The sequence below is a fragment of the Saccopteryx bilineata genome, chromosome 6 (assembly GCF_036850765.1).
Source record: "Saccopteryx bilineata isolate mSacBil1 chromosome 6, mSacBil1_pri_phased_curated, whole genome shotgun sequence".
Taxonomy (NCBI): Eukaryota; Metazoa; Chordata; class Mammalia; order Chiroptera; family Emballonuridae; genus Saccopteryx; species Saccopteryx bilineata.
The window spans coordinates 197214165-197238945 of NC_089495.1; the positions used below are offsets into that span (position 1 = coordinate 197214165).

General features: G+C 49.5%; 1 protein-coding gene across 13 annotated transcripts in view; it reads left to right on the forward strand.

Annotated features, from left to right (window-relative positions):
* PTPRT (protein tyrosine phosphatase receptor type T) overlaps window positions 1–24781 on the forward strand; it is a 956692-nt gene that overhangs the window by 777080 nt on the left and 154831 nt on the right. For 7 of the 13 annotated variants that reach the window (XM_066235857.1, XM_066235861.1, XM_066235858.1 and 4 more), the window contains 2 exons: window positions 6334–6370; window positions 19715–19771. In XM_066235857.1, coding sequence (XP_066091954.1) covers window positions 6334–6370; window positions 19715–19771 — 94 coding nt within the window. The remainder of the gene's footprint in view (window positions 1–6333; window positions 6371–19714; window positions 19772–24781) is intronic. The other 6 variants (XM_066235860.1, XM_066235867.1, XM_066235862.1 and 3 more) reach the window with 1 other exon arrangement.

A 24781-nucleotide genomic window follows, 5' to 3' on the forward strand; every position in this document is an offset into this window, starting at 1 on the left:
GGAGCTGTTACTTGTGGTGTTGTTTTCTTTTGTTCTTTGAATCTGGTTGGAAAACCCCCCTTAGTATTTCCTGGAGTGGGGGCTTTCTGTTGATAAATTCTCTCATCTTTTCTGTATTTGTGAATGTTTTTATGTCTCCTTCATACTTGAAGGATAGCTTTGATGGGTATAGTATTCTTGGCTGAAAGTTCCTCTCTTTCAGGGCTTTAAATATTGGGGTCCACTCTCTTCTAGCTTGTAGAGTTTCTGCTGAGAAATCTGATGATAATCTAATAGGCCTTCCTTTATATGTTGTACTCTTCTTTTCCCTGGCTGCCTTGAGAATTTTTTCTTTGTCATTGGTTTGTGTCATCTTTATTATGATGTGCCTTGGAGTGGGTTTGTTGGGGTTAAGAAAACTTGGTGTTCTGTTTGCTTCTTGAATTTGAGGCTTTAGTTCCTTCCACAGGCTTGGGAAGTTCTCGTCTATTATTTGTTTGAGTATATTCTCCATTCCATTTTCTTTCTCTTCTCCCTCTGATATACCTATTATTCTTATGTTATTCTTTCTGATGGAGTCAGACAATTCCTGTAGGGCTTTCTCATTTTTTATTATTTTTGAGTCTCTTTCTTCTTCTCTCTGTTGTGCCTCAAGTTGTTTGTCTTCTATTTCACTAATCCTATCTTCAATCTGGGCTGTTCTGTTAGCTAAGCTTGTTACCTCGTTTTTCAGCTTGTGAATTGAGTTTTTCATTTCTGTTTGATTTGTTTTTATAGTTTCAATTTCCTTGGTAATATATACTTTGTGTTCATTGAGTTGTTTTCTGATCTCCCTATATTGCCTTTCTGTGTTTTCTTGTATATCTCTGAGTATTTTTAAGATTTCTATTTTAAATTCTCTGTCATTTAGCTCCAAGGCTTCCAATATGTTAAGTCTTTTCTCCATAGATTTTTCCACATCTATTTGTGTTACCTCTCTTTCTTTTGTATCCATAATATTCTATTTCCTCTTTCTTATCGGCATCTGAGGGTGGTCTTATTGATAGCACTAATTAGAATTAATAAAGAGTAAAAAGAAAAAAAAAAAAAAGGGTAAAACACCCCACAAAAAAACCCAGTAATAATTTATTATTTCCCCCCTTTTTTCTCTCTTCTCTTTCCCTCCTCTCCCCTCCTCAGGGAAATATCGTGCCTATAATGGAGGGCCTGATTTGGGGTGAAGAGTTCAAGGGGCAAAAAAAAGGGAGTAGGGACCTACTAAATGCAAAAAAAAAAAAAAGGAAGAAAATCTTAGACAAGCATAAGATGATTTGCTTGTAAGTGATGGTCAACTAAGAGATATAATGAGAGGGATAAGAGGGAATCAGAAAAAAGGACCAAAAAAGAATAATAAAGAAGAAAAAATAAAAATAATAAGTAAAAATCTGTTGTATTAAGTGGAGCGAAGACTAAATACAATGGAGACCTTGGGTTGGGAGGACCCAAAATGCCACAAAAATAAACAAACAAGAGAAAAAAAAATAAAAACAAAAGCAAAAAAGAGAAATAAAGCCAAAAAAAAGCCTTGAGTCCCAAATTAACTAATTTGTTTGTGATTGAGGATTATATGGGAGGAAAGTAAAATGAGAAAAGAAAAAACGAATAGAAAGGAAAAAATAAGAAAAAGAGAAAAACGAAGGAAGAAATAAAATAGGAGGAGAAAAAAACAAAATAAAGCAAGACAAAAAAAAAACAAAAGAGGAGAGAGTGAGAGTTAAGTGTTTTGGAGTATAACCTTAAAGGAGGGTGAGGATGAAGAAGAAAAATAAAATGCAACACTCATGGGTAGTGTAGTTCAAGAAAGGGGAAGCATAAGATGGGCAGAGAATAGAAGGACCGAGGTGGAGGAAATAAAGGCAAAAGGATAGAAGAAACAAACAACAACAACAACAACAACAACAAAAAATTAGTGGATCAAGTTGTAAAGTCTGTGGGCTTTTCTTGATTTTGAGAGGTTAACTTCTTCCTTTTTCTTTTCTCTCCCTCTTCCTAGTCGGTGACTCTGTACCCCAGGCTCTGCCCCTGTGTCACTCTTAGGTAGGGATTTGCAGTTGATGGGATTCTATGGCAATGTCATATAATTGGCTTTAGTCTTGCTGGAAGTAAAGGCTTGTTGGCGTTTGCAGGGTCCAACGATGAGAGAGTTTGCTTTCCTGGATTCTCTCTCCTAGTCCCCCCTTTCTGAATTAGCAGCCTGGTGATCCAGCTATAAGGCTGCAACTGCTTCTGCCTGGGGAGTAAGAGGCTCAAAGAGCTGGGAAATCCCCACTCTATCCCCACTCAGTGCAAGGCTTTGGGAAAGGCTCTGAGAGTCAGGGCCTCCAGTGTAATCAGGCGGGGGTGGGAGTCAATTGTTGTCAAGGTGACTGTTCAGCGCCTATCATTTAGTTGGACCTCTCAACCCAGGCTTTCCACACTTTGTAGCCTGTTTTTGCAGGGAAGAAGAGGCACTAGTCTCTGCTTACGACTAGTGTAGTATAGACCTTATTATCTGCCAAGTCCTTCTTGTTAGCGTTTATCCCTGAATATGGAGGCTCTATCAATCAGAAGTTGCCTCCGCCCCTTTAGCGAGAGGCACTAAAAAATATCACGCCTCTTGTCTTGGATCGCTGAACTGAGAGAGATCTTATCAATTAGAACCGAGGGTGCGCAGATTTTATGGTTAAGCTAATTTCAGTGATTGGGTCGCAGCTGTGCTTCCGAAGGTATTTTAGGCTGCCTGCGCGCGCCCCTCCCCCAACGCTTGATTGTTAGCTTGAATGGCTGGGTGAGGTGCCCCGCCCACGGAGAGAATCTCCCAAGCCTCTCCCGCTCGCCCCGCCGCTGGCGGCTGGACCGCACCAGGCGCAGGATAATGGAGCCCCCTGGGTGTGTGGGCCAGCAGGGCGCCCTGGGCGCGTGGAATGCCCAAGGCACGCGCGCGAATGGGGCGCTCCGGGCACCGGTGGCCGGCGACCCCCACTCGCAGTGTGCGGGCCGCTGGGAACTTCAGCGGTGCTCAACCGGACCGGGCACTGCTCAACCGGACCGGGCACGCGCGCGCGGCGGCTCGTGGCGGCCGCTCTTGGTGGCAGTTCACCGCGGCCGCTCGCAGCGGCGGCTCGCGGGGGCTCCCGGCGGCGGCTCGCGGCGGCTCGAGGTTCCCAAGTATATGGGCTGACTCACCGCAGGCGCACTCCCTCGCGGCTTGAATGAGCGTCGCTGCTGCGGTAGCTTCCTCCACACCCTCGTCTCTCAGATTCAAGTGATAACAGTCCTTTTGCTTTCAGTGTGTGTGGAACTCCGGAATGCTCCGAGGATAAATTTTTCTGTTTCTAGTTGATAAATTTGTTGTGATTTAGGGGAGAGCTGTCGGACGCGCTTCTCACGGCGCCATTTCCGTGACGTCACTCGAATGTGTTCTTTCAAATAAAACTATTTTCTCCAAAATAAAACATACTTCAAATATCATAATGAGCACCTCGGATGAATCCTTCACGTATCGGAACCATAACGTGTCATATTCTTTTCACAACTCTGCATTTCCCATGTTATAAGATAAAACAATTATTTATTTTAAAAAGGGGCACTTTCAGTGTAAAAATAGAGAGGAAAGGAAGCATTCGTTCCAAAGAAACAAGTCATGTTAAGCCAACCTTTATTCTGTAAGAGAGTTCTGGGGCGGGTAGATTTGGAGAAGGGCAGTAGATAGCGTATCGGCATTGGAAGCAGATTTGACCCTACTCTCAAGCTGTTTTGTGGGAAAATACAGCATTAGCATCTGAGTGAGTAAGCAGTTGGGGAGATGAATAATTAGATGACCAAATATTGTGATGAACAGATGAATGCCAACCTGGAAGGAGGGTCCTAGTGCATGCCACAGATCACTACCCTACCATTGGCATTTCCCAGATTACTACTTATATTAGTTTATAAGGATGGCGTTCAAGAAAAATTATACCTGAAAACTTGCAGATAGTGGAGAATATGAAATAGGTTGTAATAATCAGATGAGTCAGAGAAGACAGAAGTCAATAGTGTATATGACCCTGTATTTGGGTTTTAGAAGTACAACTACATTTATATGTATAGAAGCAGGCAGATTTTTTTGTTTGTTTTTTGGTTGGGGAATTGAAGGTTGATGGCACATTCATTGTGATCAATTAGAAACTAGGATGTTGGCTATCCTAATAGAAGCCCAGTGTAAACAGGGAAAGTAGAAAATAGTGACTAGCTAGGTAATCATATATTGACAAGACCACATCTAGACTGTTGTGTCCTGTTCTAGTCCTTTCTGACTAAGAGTGACAAACTGGAGGAGGTCCTAGGATGAGTGGCTAGGATGATTTGAAGGTCTTGAACTCTTATTATATGAGAAATTATTTGAAGAATAAGAATGTTAATGAACTGAAAACCATCTTCCAATATCCAGACATCTCTCCTACACAAGCCAGGGCAGACTTTCTGTGGTTTGGGGGACAGAATCAAGACCATTGAGGAGTCATACTTGGGTTTAATCGAGGTGACAATTTCTAGCATTCAGAGGTGTGCATAAATGAAATAGACTCTGATGTAGACATTACCATTTCTCCTCTACTTGTGGGCACACAGAGGACTTCATTAACCTCACTAAAGGTAGGCATGGCCATATGACTGGTTCTAACCAATGAAACCTGAGTCAAAACAGAAGTTTTGCCTTTTTTTTTTTTTTTTTTTTGGATTTTTCCAAAGCCAGAAACGGGGAGGCAGTCAGACAGTCTCCCACATGTGCCTGACCGGGATCCACCCGGCACGCCCACCAGGGGGCGATGCTCTGCCTCTCTGGGGCATCACTCTGTTGCAACCAGAGCCACTCTAGTGCCTAAGGCAGAGGCCACAGAGCCATCCTCAGCACCTGGGCTATCTTTGCTCCATTGAATCGTTGGCTGTGGGAGGGGAAGAGAGAGACAGAGAGGAAGGAGAGGGGGAGGGGTGGAGAAGCAGATGGGCGCCTCTCCTGTGTGCCCTGGCCGGGAATCAAACCCGGGACTCCTGCAGGCCAGGCCGACGCTCTACCACTGAGCCAACCGGCCAGGGCCGAAGTTTTGCTTCTGATACAAAGTGTTGCATGTAAGTTAAGACTCTCCAGCATTCTTTTTTTTCTGCCTCAGTAAACACTGAATCCTTGTGTTAAAGTGGAGGCACCAGCCTTGGTTCTGAGTGACTGCAATGGTTAGAATCTCTCAAACCACCACACACACTCCCCTAGACCCGACCACGCACCTACATTGGGCATGCGGTTTGAATGGAAATAAGCCTTTGTCTTTTCTAGCCACGGAAGTTCATGGGTTTTATTATATTTGCATAACTTTTTCTATCCTGACTAATACAAGTCAGTGCCTTCAAGATGCAAAGGTTCCTTATGAGTGAGCAGTAGCAAGAGGAGCATTGTGTTCCTGAGGCTCATACTCATTGCAGTTTTGTCTTTTGTTTTTTATTGCTACACTACCTTCAGACTGTTGCTGGGGGCATAACTTAGTCAACCAGAATTTTCAACTCGTTCCAGGACTTCCTGGGAGATGATCCTAATAAAGTAGGCTAAGCTAATTATCTTCTGTAACTCAGCCTCACTCCCAGCAACATCACAAATTTATGGATCCTGTCCACGGGGAAGCAGCCAACAATGACTGCCTAGTTTGCTCTGCAGAGATTCCATTGCTGTGTAAACACAGGCACACACAACGTTACCCATGAGATCTGTGCGGTCCACCGGAGACCTCAGGGCCAAAGTGACCTTCTGAACGTGACCTTGACAGTTTGATTCTTATACGTTCATATTGTCAGGGCTATTGCCAAGTGTCTGTTTCAGTCTGTGCATATAGATACATTATATACTATCCCAGGGTTTCCCAAAGATGCCCTTGGTACTATCTACTAACCCATGAGTGAACCCCTGCCCTCGATACTAGCTACGAACCCATGGATTTTCTCGGGAAATCCATACAACTGAATGAAGCACATTGCATGCCACAATGTACCCACTGAGGTTTGGTGTTAAAGTGGTCTCTGCTGGGTGGTATCTGATACGTTTTACAGTACTTTTGTTTGGGGAAGAGGCTTTTGAGGTGATGGTAGGCAGGAAGTAAAAGAAGCAAAGTCTGTCCCTAACCTGAAAAGAAATAAAGAAATAGAATTAAAAGGCGATTCCAATGGGGGGAAAAAAATGGAAAGGATAAATTTAAAGTTATAATTGAAATGAATATGAATCTATATATGCAAATGTATGTATTTTTTTAATAGATATATCAAAGCAAACCCACAGTGAATTAACCAGAGCCTCCCTTTTGTTGTTCACAGGAGACCAAAATCAACTGTGTCCGTCTGGCTACGAAAGGTATGTCGGCGTGTCCCTGTCTGTCTTCAGTCGTTTAAGTCTCTGCCTCTAGCCACACAGGGAGAGTTCAGACAACAATCACCAAAAATAACAAGAAAGAATTGTTCTTTCTATTGGAGTCATTTGCATCTAGATATTAATATATACCTGACTGTCTATGTGTTGATAACACAGTGCCCACAGCACAAGAAGAGCTCATAACCTATTTGTTGAATCAGTGAATGGATGGATGGATGGATGGATGGACGGACGGACAGACAGACGGACGGATGGACTGGTGCATTAATCAGTGGTGACTATAAATGTATTCAAATCTTCTTCCGCTATGTATTTTCTTGTATTTGTGTTCATGTCTACATTGGGATTTGTTAGCATGTCCATGAGACCTATCGTCTGGGTTTTGTACCTTTTTCAGTGGGCAGGTGGCTTTCAGAAATGAGGTGGTGACTGCTGGTGCCTTTTGTAATGAGAAGAGAAACGCTGCTTGGTTTTGTGGCTGGCATTTTCAACACTTGCCCCCAAAACTAAGGAGACATTGTTCAGGCTCACCACTTTTTGTTTTCCTGATTATAATGGAATCGTCTAGGTTTTTCAGCTGGTACATGTTTCTGCTTATTACTCTTTTGAAAAAAAAATCAATGAACGGTTTGTTATCATTTAACCTATTACAAGGTTGAATGGTTAGAAACCCGTTTATCTTTTTGTGATAGCGTTCTATTTCACAGCTCTCCTGCCCATACAGACACGCCAGAACTGGCCGGTTCTGTTTTGCCCCCTGCATTGATTGACAGCATAGATAGTTTTATAGGTTGCTTCTGCGGAGATGACAATTATAAGTACAAATATAAAGTATAGATTTTAAAAATGGCCAAAGTATGTATATACATATGAGAATATATATACCCATGCGTACACACACACACACACACACACACACGGGAAAATCCACCCATAGATGGAGGCTGGGGAAGAGACAGAGACATACAGTGAGAGAGAGAGAGAAAGAGAGAAGAGAGTATCTGTGGTTATTCAGCCAACACACATCAAGACCTACCATGCACAGCTTTTACAACCTTGAAGAAAACCAGATCAATAAATAGCAGAAGAGGGAAGGTACGGGAGGAAGGGGAGGACGAAGCACTGAGGGCTCACTGTGATAAGAACTCACCCTGACTTCTTTCTCGTAAGTCGTGAGAGGTCAGCATGTCCCCAACTTATTCCCTCTTGGGAACTCAGGCTCCTGGACAGAGAGATAAACTGCCTTTCGTGAGGCGGTCAGGAGGATAGATGGCCCGCAAACAAATGTGACACAAATCACAGAGCTGGGCAGACATTTCCACTGAAGCCAACAGATCATCCAGAAGCGAGGACAGCAGCCATTGGACAGGACTGGAGCTCTAGATGCCGAGCAAGACAGCTGGGTGTCGGCGGCGTCTGGTGCAGACAGGCAGCGGGAGAGGGAGGGAAGTTGGCACAGTCACCCTCACTGGGGCAGTGCTCCCTGGCTCCCCTCTAGCCTTTGACCTCTAGACAAGGGAGAGGTGCATGTGGTCGTTCTGCCCTCCACAGGGTGTGTGCGATTCTAAGCATGTAAGAGACATAAACCCCCTAACAGGTCGTTTGTTGGATCGTATCTTCTGAACTAAGCATTGGGAACCTGTGACCAGGTAGACAGTCGGTACACATGGGGACTTCCAGAGAGAGCATGTGACCCTGTGCTTCCCTGGGACGGTCAGGACCACGGTGCTCGCAGACGCGGACGTCCACCCTGGCGTGCTTCCCCAGAGTGCATTGCGGATCTGCCGGAGAGCCCAGTGGTCTTCAGAGAGCTGCGGCAGAAGCCCTCCCTGCCCCTCCTTAGGAGCCTTTAGGATCTCTCCTCTTGTTGACCTTCAGGTCGCAGTCCTGCCTATGGAGATGTGTGCACCCCTACAGTGTGAAGGGACGGGACCACGTGAATGGATGGTGTGTGTCCGCCTGGCCACGCCCCGGCAGAGCCAGGAGGAGCGGGGAGTCAGAGTGGGTCCCAAGCAGCCCCGCCCTGGTTTCCCAGCTCCCTGCAGCCCAGAGGAGCCGGGCCGTCAGCACCCCGCAGCAGGGCAGGGCGCTGGCTGACGCAGAATACCCGTCCCCCACAATACCAGGAGGGGTCCCCGCTCGGCACCCGTGGGAGAAGAGGGCGCTAAGTGACTGCGGAGCGAAGGCGAGGGGAGGAAACCTGGTTGTGGTTCGTGTCTGCTCTGTGCCTGGCATTCCTGTAGGAGCATCATTCAGGGTCGATTAAAGGCGAACCGCGTCTAAATCCACGCAGAGTGCCCATGGGGACTTCGTATCCTGATCTAAAGCCGTGAATCAATATTTGACCCATCGCTTTCCTGAATCACATTTCCCTCTTTGTGAGTTTGCTGTAAACATGATTTTATTGTTTGTTTTTTTTTAAATAGAGGAAAATACAAAACTGGGAATCCCACAGGTGTGGGGGGACAGGAAGTCCCAGTGGTAGGTCCCACGGGCCATCTGCTTCCTCCAGCTCCTCCACCTCCGTCATCGTGGCCCCTTCCTCCTGTGTCTGCCAGCGGGCATCTGGCCCCTGGAGTGTGACCACATGTGCAGGCTGGAGGCCAGTGCTCCGGTGATAAAGCAACTTGCTTACGTCCTGTCCCCGATCGTGGCGACTCCAGACAGTGTCTGTGGTCAGCTGTGTGGGTCTCGCAGAACTGGAGAACTGGAGGGCTGCCACTCAGACGGAACAGCTCCAAACACTCACTCGGGGTCATTCTCACCTGACCCCACGCCCAGCACGTCTACTGTTAGATGTCACACCTGGCTTGGGGGCGGGGGGGGCAGATCTAGAGTTTCTCTGTCCACAGTGTCACTCTCAGTCGCCAGAGCTACAAAAGAGCACTGCCCGGCTTGGAGGGTTGCAAATTCAGGGACCTGTGCTCGTTTTCTGTGGTGGCTGTACCGGAGGCACACAGGCTGCGTGGCTTAAACGGCAAAGCATATCGTCTCACGGTCCTGAGGCTGGAAGCCCAACATCAGGGTGTCGGCAGGGTGGGTTCTCCCGTTGGGCTGTGAGGGCAGGATCTTTCCCGTGCCTCTGCCCTAGCTTCTGGTGGTTTGCTGGCTGTCTTTGGTGCTCCTTGATTTATAGAGAGATCACCCTGATCTCAACCTTCCTCTGCACGTGGCGGTCTCCCTCCGTGCATCTATCTCTGTGTCCAAATTTCTCCTTTTCATAAGGACACTGGTCACAGTGGATTAGCACCCACCCTCCTCCAGGATGACCTCATCCTAACGGATTCCATCTGCAAGGACCCTGCTACCAAATAAAGATCACTTTCTGGGGTGCTGAGGGGTAAGGACTTCAATGTGTAAATGTGAGGGGGGGGTCAAAGTTCAATCCATCCTAGGAACCATGCAGTCAGGGGCAGTGACCTGTGGTTCCCATGGGAACCTCTGACAGTGCAGCATTCACAGTGTGACCCCGGTAGTTTGTAAAGGTGTGAAAGGAGCAGGGGCCAGCCCCGCCAGAGGGGAGCCCGGAGGCAGGCTGAGGTCCAGCTTTGGCTCCTGTTCCCTTCAGGAGCTGAGTGAGGCTGCCTGTGGCCGGGGGACCCCACATAACCTTGGAGCATCAGGGGCGGATCCAATCACGGTCTTGAGGCCCAAACAGGCCGCCTTCCTGGGGAAGGAACCAGCACTTCTCTTCGAGAGGCGCTCTGATGAGGAGCCGCTGGATCTTCACCACGCGTCGCCGCGGCAGGAAGTTCCTGCGCACAGAGTCGACTCTCGGAAAGTGCCTGCTGGAACAAGTGAATGGGTTGGAGTCAGCATCTCGCTGCAGCCAGGCTCAGAGACCCAGAGGGTCTCGCTCACTCTTCCCGGAACTCAGCGGCATCAGATACAAAGCGATCCCAATCGCAGCAGAACCGTTTGAACGTACACACAGCCGGTGGTTTGCTGATAAACCTGCTCTTTGTAAAGAGAAAAGCCCCTCTTTGTTGATCTTTAGGTGTAAATTTCCCCACCAGGTCTAATTTCAAGTTCCCAGTGGTTTAGCAACTGGCTAGCAAAAGGAAAGAAAAAAAAATCCTGAATGTTTAACAGCCTGCTCTAGGCAGCTCCAACGCGCCAGACCTCTACCACCCAGTCTGTTATGAGGATCAAACGGCATAATAAACATAAAAGTGTTTTATTTACTGCAAAGTGTTTTGGGAAAAAAAAATTTTTGATTATTATTCTTGACTGTTATTTCCTGCACCTCATCCGCTCCCTCGCTGAGCATGCATGAGCCAGGCATCTTGACGAGAACTGGGAATTTCGTGGCAGACCGGCAGGCGTGGGCCCTGACCTGAGCAGGCTCACGGTCTCCTGTGGGGACAGACACGGTATGGATGATTGTACAGATAATGGTGCAGTTATGTTTGTGGTCAGTGCTTCCAAAGAGAATGGGGACAGACGTCCGCCCCGCGTAGTATGGGCACGTGTGTCTCCGGGCCCCCACCTGGGGCTCTGCCGCTCGGGGGCGGGTGCAGTGCCAGAGGCCAGAGGCGCTCCCTGTCCCGTCAGCACGCCTCCTCCACGAACAGTGCGGACTGCATAGGAGCCAGAGTAAGGGTGGGGCCTGGGAGGCCAGCGGTCTCAGAACCTCACACGGTAAGCCCCACGCGAAGAGCCAGAAGCCCCCTGTATTTAGAGAGGCTCTAGCCGGCGGATTCACATATCACTGGGGGCAATGCCCGTTTTCAGGGGCAGAGCAGAACCTCACGCCGAAGGCACCTGGGGTGGGAGTCTGGCCGTCGTTAATAGAAAGGTCAACTCTGGGACCCAGACAGGCTCATCTCAAAAGTCTTGACAGCGGTCATTTTCATTGATGGGGGCTTGTGGTCACTGCCCGGGTTCACATCCTTCTTGATGGCGTTCCTCAGCCAGGGGTCTGATGTTGCTTGCTTTGGACTGGCGATTCACGGGAATCCGAGTGGGAGCTCAGCCGGAGCTGGGGAGTGGGGTCACTCCACTCTGGCACACTGGTCTCCTTTCAGTTCTTCAGATCACGTCAAGTGCCTGCCAACCTCAGGACCTTTGCCCGTCCTGTTCCCTCGGCCTGAAATTATCTGCTTGCCAGACATACATCTTTCTGACTAGTTTAAACCTTCTTCATAAAGACCCTCCTGGCCTCCCATCCAATATCTATCTCTAGCATTCTCCGCTCTCATCATACCCTGGACATTTTATTAATAGCATTCATCATGACTTGCAACATTTGGTATCTGTCCGTCAGCTAGATTCTAAGTGACGTGACAGGAACGTGCCTCCTTTGAGCACTGCTGCGTCACCAGGTTCTGCGCACGTTGGTGCTTAAGAAAACCTGCTGACTGAACCAATGGGTAAATGAGTTGATGGACCAAATGATTCATCAGTCAATGAATCAACGGATAGATAGGTGCATGGATGGACAGAATGCTAACATATTATTCTTCCATGGTTTCATTGTTTCAAACATAAGCTACTTGTCAGACCTCTTCTCTTGGAAAGTAGGAGTATAAACCGTAGAGGTAGGGATTAGCTACGTGATCTACAATCCCCTGTAGTGAAAAGACCATCCACGCTCTGCTTGGGCACCTGCTAGGACAAGGACCTCACTACTCCCCCAGGGGTTTCCTATCACCATTGGACACTTCAGTTAGAGGGATCCTCCCTCTCATGAGTCCACACTGGCTCCCCGTTATTCCTGTCACTCAGTCTTTGAGTCCCATCTGCCTTTTCTCCTTCCACAAAATAAAATTCACTTCCTCTGACTTGCTCCCCCAGCCCCGGTGAGAGTCCAGCCGGCACTCGCTTGCCCGCCGCCTTCCCCCTGGACCCGCTCTGGCCACCAGCAAGCAGCCACTACCGCCGTCCTTGGCCGAGCCCTCGGAGGGACACAGCTGGCTTCACCGAGCCCCGCTGGGCGCGCCCAAGAGGCCATTAGAAAAATCAGCTTTGATTTGATTTGCAAACTGAGCCGAGTCAGTGAGATAGAATAAATCCGGGAACCCATAAAGCCATTTGCAGAGTCACTTTGCAGAGGACAGCACAGTTTTAATCCAGTAAACACTCTCTCAGGGTCCCCATTAGAACAACCCCCGCAGTGGGTGCTGGAAGCCGGACTCCGGAAGAACGAAGCAGGAGATAAGGGGCCCATGTCAGCGTGACGGGCTAAACCCATTGTCCCGACAGCAACAGACAACAGGTGTGGGCGATGGCCTTTTGTAAATGTGGCTTCTTTCTATAGTGGTGGAGCCTAAAGTATAGCATTTCATCCCCTGTTTTCTCTCCACCCTCCGTACTGGATGGCCCCCCCTGCAGGAGCTGGCAGGACCAGTCGGTACCCATTCTCCAGTGAGATGCCCTCATTTTGCAGCTGCTAATACTGGGGCCGAGCGGAGGAATGATGTATCCAGGGCTTCCTTACCCACAGAATAACGCGCACAGGTGGCGTGAGAAGCCAAGTGCGATGTAGGACCTGTCTGCGATAGGATGGGAACTGCCTACCTCTCCCCTCCCCGTTGGTCCAATGCTATCTGGAAAGTTCTGTGTTTTATATATATATAAATATATGAACTTAAGCAAATTGCATGGAGTCATGGGGAATCAGAGACACTTGGATTAAAATCCTGCATCCACAACTTAACTGCTTGACCTTGGGCAGGTCACAGCCTCTGGGTCCATAACTTCACTTTTAAGCTTGAGATGGTTAGTTTGTTCTCCTGACGATTGGAGCTGTTGATACATGCGAAAGGCCAAGGACACGACGGATGATAAACAGCTTGGGCTACCTTTCTACCTCTTCTCTTTCAGACCTTCTGCGATCTGAGACCTGGAGACCCAGGTCTCCTAAGCACGTGTCCTCTCTCCGCTGTTGTCTCAGGAAGAAAAGGAAAGACTGAACTCTACTCGCTTCTCAGACAATTGTCCGAGTCAGGCGTTGATCGAATAGACTCAAGCTAGATTTGAAGTGCAGAAATGGAAAGGGAATGGTCTCGGCTTTCAGCATTAACCTTTTCATCTGTAGGTCATTGTATTTAGATGAGATCCTTCGTAGCAATAAAATGTGGTTGTTGATGATCTTGCTCATTCATGTGCCGATCTTTGACTACAGTGCTTTTCCTTTTCGTATCATCTGCTCAGAAGTTTGGGGAGGGGCCCAGGACCAGAGGATGCCCAGATCTTGCCATGGTAGCTGGAGTAGGGGCCATAATGAAGGACTACTTGTGAGAGGCAAGATTGTAGCGACCAGTCCATTGGAAACTCTTGGCTGTTCTTCAGTCCTTAGAAATCCCAGACGTTCAGAGGGCAAAGCCCACGGTGTGTGGTTGGTGGAGGGGTGGGGCAGGACAGTGCTGTTCTTCCCTAACCGTGCCCAGTGAGATGCATTTTCTATGCTGGGGCTCTCAGAGTTACTTGAGTGTAAAAATGTCTCCTTGACTCAGGGTCCCCTTTGCTCTCAGCCGGTGTCCTCTAGGCCCTAAAATGCCAATGGAATAATATGGAGTTTCTAGAAAGTTTCGTGACAAAATGGGAGACGAGGACTAATCATAAGTAAACCATAAAATATCCTAAAGATGAGCTTTAAACATCCTAATGCTTTAAAGTTTTTCTTGCTACAATAGCTCGTACATCTCTCTAGTCTTCTGTCCTCCACCTAACCTCTACTCTGTAGATTCACTCTAACCTGCACCCTCCCCTCCACACACACACACACACACACACACACACACACACACCTTCTCCACACCCCACTCAGGAAGACAAAGCTGGTGTGATAGTCCAGGAAAACAAAAGCCAATCAACTCTTGTCCTTCAAGCATGTGCCTGGGGAGTCTTAATTCATTCCTATAGGCTAGAAATGAGAATTAGCGACTCAAGACCTGAGGCACCTGAGTTGACTTCAGCTCAGATCCGTTGTTCCAAAGCAGTTGTGTCTTACAAAAGGAATAAGACGCCTTTTAGACTAAAAGGTCAAGGAAGGAGAAGAGTCAGGGTAGGCGGGAGACAAGGGTTATAAATACAGAGAAGAAAGCTCCATTTGTGCTTTCACTGATGGAGTTTCGGTATTGTGTTGAAGTTGGAGGTAAAAGGGGGTTAGCAAAATTAATCCCTACTGTGTGCTGGTCACAGGCTGTGTATGTTGACTTGAGATACAAGGTAAGGACGGAAGTAAAGCCTGGCACATGTTATGCCCCAAATGAATAGTGACCATCATTATTACCCTTACTCAAAAGATGAAGCCAGAAAGACTCAAAAAGGATTAAATAAAGAGCTCAGGGTCGCCCTGGCCGGTTGGCTCAGCGGTAGAGCGTCGGCCTAGCGTGCGGAGGACCTGGGTTCGATTCCCGGCCAGGGCACACAGGAGAAGCGCCCATTTGCTTCTCCACCCCTCCGCCGCGCTTTCCCTCTCTGTCTCTCTCTTCCCCTCCCGCAGCCAAGGCTCCATTGGAGCAAAGATGGCCCGGGCGCTGGGGATGGCTCTGTGGCCTCTGCCCCAGGCGCTAGAGTGGCTCTGGTCACAACATGGCTACGCCCAGGATGGGCAGAGCATCGCCCCCTGGTGGGCAGAGCGTCGCCCCTGGTGGGCGTGCCGGGTGGATCCCGGTCGGGCGCATGCGGGAGTCTGTCTGACTGTCACTCCCTGTTTCCAGCTTCAGAAAAATAAAAAAAAAAAAAAAAAAAAAAAAGCTCAGGGTCCCTCAGAATTGTAGCCAAGATCTAACTCCAATGTTGATGGCATTTCCATGGCACCATTTTGAATCTTGTCAATACCATAATGTGGGTGAGATTCCATGGGCCACTCTCAAGGCCCACTGTCTTCTGTTTGTTAGTTCCTTCTCATGCTTCTTTTCTGGGCATTGATATAGGTTGATAAGAGCATCTTTAGAGTATGATGGGTCTCTGGCCTATCTTCAGTGGTGTCCAGGCTACGTCCTGGGATATGGGGTCCTCATCTATCTTCACTTCCACAACATAACTGAAGCTGATGAATCAAGAAATGAGTTTGTCTTCAAGGTTATCAACTTCAGCGCCACCTTTAGCCCATCAGCATCTCTGCATTTGAACATTCGTTGCTCTAGAAAGGAAAAAACTCAGAAAAGAAGTCTGAGGTACTCGGCATCCTGACCTCCTTTATGTCTGCATGCTCTTGATGTTTTCATCGACAGCTGACGTATACTGTACACATGAGCAGGGGCCGAGAACTGTGAAGAGGGCAGGCGGGGTCATGAACCCTCTAGTAAAAAGCCGTGTGGTGGGGAACCAGGTGATGGAGGAGAAAGCAAGACCCTGCCTGCCACCTTCTCTGTCCCTAGATTAGTCCGGATAGGGTAGGCGTTGCCACAGCAACAGATAGATACCCAAATCTCAGTAACTGAAAACCACAGTGGTGCATTTGTGGTGATGCCAACCAGAATCAATGTGGCCTCAAAGGACCCTAGAGCTGGGGCAGGGAGCATCTATGGAGGCGGTAACCTGGACCTGAAATACCTCCCTTGGAAATTACTCATGTCACTTTCACTTATGTGGCTTTGATGAAACCTGGATTCATATGTATCCCTAAGAAGGAGAGATGGGTCCGTCACTAGTAAACACTCGTGATCTCTAGCATGATTTATATGAGTCCTTTTCCTATTTCTGCTTCCCTTTGTGTCCTGTGAGACCCATGGTCCATCCCTTCTCTGCTGCCACTCCACCCACTAGGAAAACCTGTCCCCATTCTAGCACCTGTCCGGCCACATCTCTGTTCCTAGCCCTCACAGCGGGGCATTCCTATGAAGCAGAGTCGTAGCCCCAGAGGGTAGGGTGGGAAGGCTGCTCTGGGCCTGCCCACTGAACTAAGTAAGGCTTTGGCTGTTTTCTATTTAATCTTTAAAAGAACTTCATGAGATACTTATTATCCCCATTCTATAGGCAGAGAAACTGAAATGTAAATGTATGTAATCTTCCAAGTGACATGACCGGTTAGTGAAAAATACTAAACCAGGATTTCAGTTCTCCATTTAGTTTTCAGTAAACATTTATTGGGTGCAACTTAGAATTGATTTGTGACCCCTCGTCCTCTAGAGGTTGAGAACTTTGCCTCCGGTTTGGGGCAGTCTTTGATTCTCAGCTGGAAAAGGTCTTTAATGTCTCTGTGTCTCCATTCCCCCAAATATGAAACAATGACAGTTAATACCACTTATCTGATGGGGCTGGTGCATATAAAATGCTGTTCTAATGCCTGGCGTATAATAAGCACTCCGCAAGTAGGAGCTATGGGGAGAGCCACAGACAGATAGATTGTATTAGTCGGGTAAGGGCTACAAGGAGAGGAAGTGCATTCAGGGTGCCATGGGAACATAGAGAAGGAGAACATAAACCCGTGTGAGGCGTGCGTGTGTTCTCAGGGACATGGTCACGACAAGTTTTGAAAGGAGGGTGACCGTGATCCTACTGCACAAGGTTGGAGAGGCAGGAGATCTTCCGAGCCAAGGAAGCAGGAGAGCATGGCGCCGGCCTTGAGCGGCACAGGACAGAGGAACAATGGCCGGCATGCCAGTGTGACCCATGGGAGCTGGGTGTGATGAGAGGGGAGGCTGAAGTGGCCGGCCAGACCAGCACACCAAGGACTCTGTGCAGCCCCAGAGCATGGACGTGGGCGTTGTCCTGAGACGAGGGAAGTCCTTGGAGGTGCTTAGGCAGACGCCTCTGTCAAGAGAGCCCCCTACTTGCAGCTCCAAGGCGAGGACAAGGCGGGGGCCGGGAGGACACAGAGGATGCTACTGAAACAGGCTGGGGGGGTGGGGGGGGACGTGTGAGTCATCGCGTCTCTCTAGCCCTCCGTTCTGTTTGTTCCGATGTGCAAGGCCAACCGTTCTGGTCTTGACTGCTTCACATGGTTGAGGGAAAAGGAATAAAAGTGAGCCACTTCGAACAGGAGTTTCAAACTTCTCTGTAGAGGGCCAGAGAGGAACTACTCTTCAGCTTTTTTTTTTTTTTTAAATAAAAGAATAACTTTATTCTTTCCAAACTACCATCTGTATTTTCCTTTTCATTGAATTGATTGGGTCCCCATGTCTTACCGATGGCTGCTCTTGTGCCGTCAGGACAAACCTGCATCGTTCTGCCAGTGACCCCGTGGCCCACAGAGCCGCCAGCTTTGTGGTGACGGCCCAGATGCAGCCACAGACGACACCTGTAGAGTAAGCATGGCTGCGTTCCCATAGCATTTACGGACCATGAATTTTATATCTCATATCATTTTTGCCTGTCAAAAAAAAAAAAATTTTTTTTTCCCTCTGTCTGACCTATGGTGGTGCAGTGGATAAAGCGTCGACCTGGAACGCTGAGGTCACCATTTCGAAACCCCGGGCTTGCCTGGTCAAGGCACATATGGGAGTTGATGCTTCCTGCTCCTTCCCCCCCCTCTCTAAAAATGAATAACCAAAATTAAAAATATATATATTAAGAAGAGTGAATTAAAAAAAAAATTTCCCTTGGATTGGGTACATTTTATAGCATTTCACGGCTGTCAGTCGAGCTCGCCCTTCGTGTGAATTATTGCGTTTACGTGTCTCCTGTTCCTCAGCCTCAGCCGCTCTGGAACGGCCTGCCTCTCTCTCCCTTTCGTGTGAGAACTTGACGCGGTTTTGTTGGTAGATCACGACAGAAACAAGCAGCCTTAGACCAGCGCAGGACACCGTCGTGCCTTTTTTGTATCATTCTCTTTGGTGACGCAAGTGGTGGGTTCGGTAGGATGGGAACACGAATCGGGCAAACCAGAGTCCGAATCTGGTCTCCGCCAGTTATTACTTCCGTGATCTCCAGCAAGTTATAGCAGCTCTCTAACTCCTTTCTTCATTCGTTCATTCGTTTATGCAACCAACAGTCCACGAGTGCCTCCTATGTGCCAGGCGGGGTAAGGCCACGGAGGTGCGCTAGTCAGCGAGGCTCCGTGGCTGCCTTCGAGGAGATCATAGACATGAGGGCGGGGAGCCCCTTGTAAGACGGTGAGAAGACTAGGGTGTGATGGAAAGACAGAGACCGGGCATCTGTCCCGCACATGATGAGTCACAAAAGACTCCCCGGAGAGAAAGAGTCGTAAACTGACACCCAAGGAATGAGCAGTTATTGGCCAGGTGCCCAGGCAGGAATGGGGGGGGGGGTGTCCCACACAGAGTGACAAGCCTAGGCAAGGCCTCCAGACCAGAAGGGAGGAGGACTGTTCACGAGGGGGAGGAGTCCGTGCGTGGGGCAGCACGCAGAGGGTGGTAGTGGGGGGGGGAAGGGAGAGGGGCCAGGCGGAGGACTGTCGCTGCGAGCCCGCGAGCTGGACCGGGGCGTCTGAACCTTACCTTGAGAACAGTGGGGCCGCTGATGCTTTGCACCTGGATTGCGGGGGAGCCAGACGGGAGGTCGGTAGAGCAGCTGGCGGCTGCTTGAACAGTCTCGGTCAGGGGTCCCCAAACTACGGCCTGCGGGCCACATGCGGCCCCCTGAGGCCATTTATCTGGCCCCCGCCGCACTTCCAGAAGGGGCACCTCTTTCATTGGTGGTCAGTGAGAGGAGCATAGTTCCCATTGAAATACTGGTCAGTTTGTTGATTTAAATTTACTTGTTCTTTATTTTAAATATTGTATTTGTTCCCGTTTTGTTTTTTACTTTAAAATAAGATATGTGCAGTGTGCATAGGGATTTGTTCATAGTTTTTTTTATAGTCCGGCCCTCCAATGGTCTGAGGGACAGTGAACTGGCCCCCTGTGTAAAAAGTTTGGGGACCCCTGGTCTAGGTGAAACATGGTGGTGGCTTGCACTGAGTGGAAATGACATTGCAGAGAAGGAGGAAGCTCCAGGAGTTTTCTGGGGAAGAAGGGGTAAGGCATGCTGAGTGATGAGAAGCGGGAAACCAGAGGAAGAGGGTAAAGAAGGACTGAGCAGCCGCATGGGGGGTGGCACCGTTTGCTAAGGAAGGGAAGCTTGGGAGAGAAGCTGTTTGGGTGGAAAGGCGGTGGGTTCGTGGATACTCACACTGATCTTTCTGGGTGGTTCTGTCTCAGAAACACTGTACGTGAGGTACCCTGGCAGAGCACCCAGTATATCATGGGTGCCTGATAAGTGGTGACTCTTAATCTTGTTCCACTTTTTAAAATCTAGTTCAGGCCCTGTTTCTTTTTAGATCTTTTAGATCATGATGTTCTTTTGCTGTATAGTGTGAGCTCGTCAGAGCCACGAGAATTGCAGGTTTGTTCACTGTACCGCACGTTTTCATGTGTGTTTCTTTCTCTCCTTCTCTTCTGCATGCTGCCTGGGGACTGGCTTCCTTGTGGTCAGCACCAATGGGCAGCGCCCAGGTGACCCCGGGGACTCCACTCTGCCTCCTCACCACAGGTGATCACCAGAGTCCTGGGCGGGTGGGAGGGGAGTGAGAGTGACCCATGCTCAGCAGGTCCTCCGGGCCTGGGGTGCCACAGAGGAACTGGCAGTCCCTCCACCCCACCCACCCATCCACCCATCCATCTTTCCATCCACCCATCCATTCACCCATCCATTCACCCATCCATCCACCCATCCATCCATCCACCCACCTATCCATCCATCCACCCACCCATCCATCCATCCACCCACCCACCCATCCATCTATCCATCCACCCACCCATCCATCCACCCACCCATCTTTCCATTCATCCATCCACCCACCCATCCACCCATCCATCTTTCCATTCATCCATCCATCCACCCATCCATCCATCCACCCACCCATCCATCCACCCACCCACCCATCCATCTATCCATCCATCTATCCACCCATCTATCCACCCACCCATCCTTCCACCCACCCATCCATTCACCCACTCATCCCCCATCCACCCATGCATTCTATTAATGCTTACGAAGTACCTACTATGTGCCAGGCACCATTCTAGGTGCCAAGGAATACAATGATGAGCAAGAGAAAGTATGTCCCTATGCCTTTCCGGGAGGGGAAGGAGCCACTAGTCCAAACACTACACAAGGAAGGGCACAACTCCAGCTGTGCGTGGTGTTACAAAGGAGAAGGTGTAGCGTCCACCACAAACACACACTGGGAAGTAAAGGAGTGTTTCCCAGACAGGTTACAACTGCACTGGGGTCTCGGATTAGGAACCTGGACCCTGCATGTCTACACTTAGGGACTACGGAGATCCGGCTCTGATCCCAGGTCTACCATCTGTCCTGGACAAGGTCCTTTAAATGGGACGATTCCCTCCCCTCTTATCTTTTAAGAGGAATAATGGTGCCTGTCTCTTGCCGTTCCCTTATATACTCTGCACATGCAGGATTTTCTGGAGTTGTATTCTGAGACAGAACAAGGTAACGGATGGGGAAAATGGTGCTGTGGGAGTGCCCGGTCTAGAGCAGATATTCATTGGAAGGAACTACCAGCCCCTTCTCTTGAACACGTAGCTAGATCTCATTTCATGTGAACATCTGCCACTCTGCAAGGCCAGGGTGCAGAGCCCATCTTTGTCAGAGGCTGATGCCCAACGTCACCCTTGAGACCAGAGTCCCTGCCGACCTGGAATCTCTAGGCAGGGGGCCCTTTCTGGTCAGTGGGAAGTTTCTTGGAGATTTCAAATATTTGACTGTCACCTCTCTCAAAGTTGTTGATGAGTCAGTGGCTTCCTCAGTACTAGCCCCAAGCTGGCCAGTTTATCATGGTGGAAAAGACAGTGTGGCAGGCAGGGATGACGTGAGTCCAGCCATCTTGTGCCTTCCAGTTCTGCCCACACCTTTTCCAAGACTCAGGAGCATTGCTGTTAGCGAATGTCTCGGGTGGGGTCCCCTAGACACAGTCTGGGACAGGGGTTCCTGTGCAGAGTACTCACTGAGGAGCAGTCTCAGAGGGAGGCAGTGTGGGGGTCGGGGTGGGGCAGGGGAGGAAGCGGAGGGAGGATGTGGAGCCTGAGTTTCCCGAGCTCACAGGGAAACTCACAGGAGCTCACAGGGGCTCGGGGGTACAGGTATCACAGAGTTGCTCCACCCTTGAGACAAGGGGCCCAACCAACAAGCACAGCAGAGTCGTGACCCACTGGCTGTGGGCTGCCACAAGAGTGCGTTCCTTCCTGGGGCGGCGACAGCCCTTGGTCAGAGGGCACCTCCACAGGGCAGGGGGGCTCTGTGGGCTGTTAGCAGCCAGCACAGTGGCTGGAGAGGAGGCGCCCCGGCCCAGCTATAGGAGAGCTGGGTGAACCCCAGCAACTCTCACTGAAGCCAAGTTGTGTCCTTGCCATTGACCTTCTTGGCCCAGTGCATCACTCCTAAGCCTCCAGGAGTGTCCTCTTAGCCACTCCCTAGTCCTGTGACCTTAAGCAAGTTGCATACAACTAATTGTCACACTTGCCTCAGAGTCTTATTAAGGGATGCATTAGGTACTCAGAAGGATGGTGCATCATATATCCCCAGCTTACTCTCAAATGGTCAAGGGAAGAAAAACAATTACATTAGATGACCCTCGGGAGTGCCCTACTCAGGGGCAACACATAATAAGCCCACACCTAATGCCAGCCCCCCTCCCCCCCCACACTGTCACAGGCCCAAGGAAGGCAGGAGTTGCAGGTGGCCGGGTGGGGACAAGTGAGAGGAAAGCGATGCTCACCATGTGCTCACACCCTATTTATCGAGAAGCAGTGCTTCCCCGGAGCGTGTGAGCTGCTCCGTTTTGCTGGGTCATTGTTCTTGGGGTTCTGTCAAATCAAGCTGTCCGAGAATGTTTTCTTTAAACAGAGGCGATCCCGTATCTGCCCCGTTCGTTCTTGCCTCTTGCCTTCTGAGGCATCTGAATGTTCCTCCCCCGACAGGTTTATTTCCTGGGGTTCTGTGTATTCCCCCACGTCCCTCGGCCTCATTTGATGGGTGCGGTGCCTGCACGTGCTTCTCTTTGAGCTGGCTGGCCTTTCCAAAGGGCGTTCTGGGGGTACTCATCTCCCGGTAGTCACAATGGCTGATTTAAAGGACAAGTATCCGGATCTGAGCCATGGCGACATGAAACTGTCAAACACCATCACCAGCTCAGAGAACCACGAGGAACAGGCTGGCGTTCAGAGTGAATGGAGACAGAGTTCGGCTCGAGGCTCTGCCACTTCCTACCTGGTGGGTGATCCTGGGCAGGTGATTTCTCCTCTCTGGGCTCCGCCCCTCCATCTGGAGAAGTGGGGATAAGGGATTCCTGGAGCCCCGGTTCCTCGTGAGAACTGAGTGTGATAATAGCTTCAATGTCTTTGCTCTACGAACTCCAGCCAGCGCTTCAGTCTCCCTGACCTGTTGGCCTCTGTCTGCTTCAAGGAACTCATGGTCTGTGACAGGGTTTCTCAGCCTTGACACTAGTGACATTGGGGACGAATAATTCTTTGTTGTGGGGGCGGGGGCTGTCCGGTGCATAGTAGGATGTTTAGCGGCATCTTTGACCTATAGCCATTGGATGCCAGTAGCAGCACTCTATCCCCCAGATCTCCCAACATGTCTAAATGTTCCTTGAAAGGCTAAAGCGCCCCCTGTTGAAAACCTCCAGAGCTACACTGTTCAATAGAAATAGAATTTCAGCCGTGTGATGTAATTTCAAGTTTTTTTTTTTTGGGGGGGGGGAGAATCACATGAGAAAAGTAAAAAGCAACAGGTAAAACGAATTTAAATGTAGTTTAACCCGATGTGTACAAAATATTGTCATTTTAACATGTGATTGATATTTTCAAATTACGAATGAAAAATGCTTACATTCCTTTTTTTTTTTGGCACTCAGTCTGAAGTCAGGTGTCAATGTTACACACACGTGTAGCACACTTCTCAACCCAGGTGCTAAATTTTAAACAGTTAAAGTGAAATATCCAAAAACAAGAGCAACACTGGGTTTTATACGTCAACATACTTCACACTGCTTCTGTTTAAAATTTACATTAGTCGAAATAAGATAAATTGTGACATTCAGTCCCTCGGTCACACTAGCCACATCTCAGGCACTCAGAGCGCATGCGTGGCTTTATGGACAGTTCAGATCTAGAGGTAAAAACGTCTTGACCATCGCTCTGCGAGGTTGCTGAGCAAAAGTGCATACGCACAGGGTCAAGGCTCCGCAAACGTCCAGTTCCCTTTATTTTTTTCCACCTGCCAAGCTTTCTAGAGATTGACCCTTTGGAGCCTTTGAATGGGGCTCCCCCAGATCTGCAGGTCCAGCCCCCGCTGAGCCCGGAGCCCAGCCTGGGCTCTCGCTGTGCAGGTCCAGGAGAGGTTGGGCTGGGGAAGGAGGCCCGGGCTGCCAACCATCCTTAAGACCGCCGAGTCTGTAACCAAGCGGTAGTGTCCACCCCTCCTCCCGGGTACTTTCCATGTGGCCCCGACTCCCACTAGGTTGGAGTTTACTTCATGAAATGCGAAAACCTCCCTCCCTCCTGCTTGCAGCTCGTTCCCGGGCTGTGTGGATCATGACTCAGCTGAACCTGGTGCTGTGGGTTGAATTATGTCTCCCAGATACGATAGGTTGCGGTCCGAACCCCTGGTTTCTGTGAATGTGATCTTATTCAGAAGCGGGTCTTTGCAGATGTAATTAGGAAGATGCAGTCTTGAGGGTGAGCTCAGATCTAATGCGGCCGGCGTCCTTACAAGAAGAGGAGAATGTCACGTGAAGACAGAGGCTCTGCACAAGGAAAACGCCGCGTGACGACAGAGGCTGGAATGCTCCACTAGGGGATGACCGAGGTGGCCAGCCAACACCTGCAGCAAGGACCGGGTCAGGGAGGCTCCCGCCTGGTCTCAGAGAGCCCTGCCGACACCTGGACTTCAGACCTTGAGTCCCCAGACCTCCGTTGTTTTAAGCCACCCGGTTTGTGGTGGCATTTGCTTCAACAGCCTAAGAAACTAATGCACTTGGAAGTGCCGCAGTGCTAAGCGCTGGACAACAGATGGAATCCACTCGGAAGAGCTGCACCTCTTCAGACCTCAAGGACACCAAGGCCAAGAGCTGCCATCTCAAAGGATCTCTTTGGCCCTCCCTGTCCCCCTGTGGGGACTCCTTGTTGGCTGTATTCTACATTTGGCTCAAGACTGGTCTCCACTCTGTGACTCTGATTGCCCCCCCCCCCCCATGTGCCTCCTGCCTTTGAACAGTCTTAGCGTGTGTGCTGGTTACACCGTGGCATTGGCCTCTGCCTCACCAACCAGGCGGTCGTAACCTGTTCTCCGTGCCCCGGCATGTTTGACCCATAGACCATCCCGGGTTGGCTCTTGTGCTGACCTGCCCTGACTGGTCCTGAGAAGCCTCTCCCTGTTCCACAGCTGCCCCAGGGCGGCTCGGAATCCACAGGAAGAACGACAATCTGCTCAGCGCGTCCGTGCACTCTCTCTTCCTGAGAATGTCTAACGGACCGT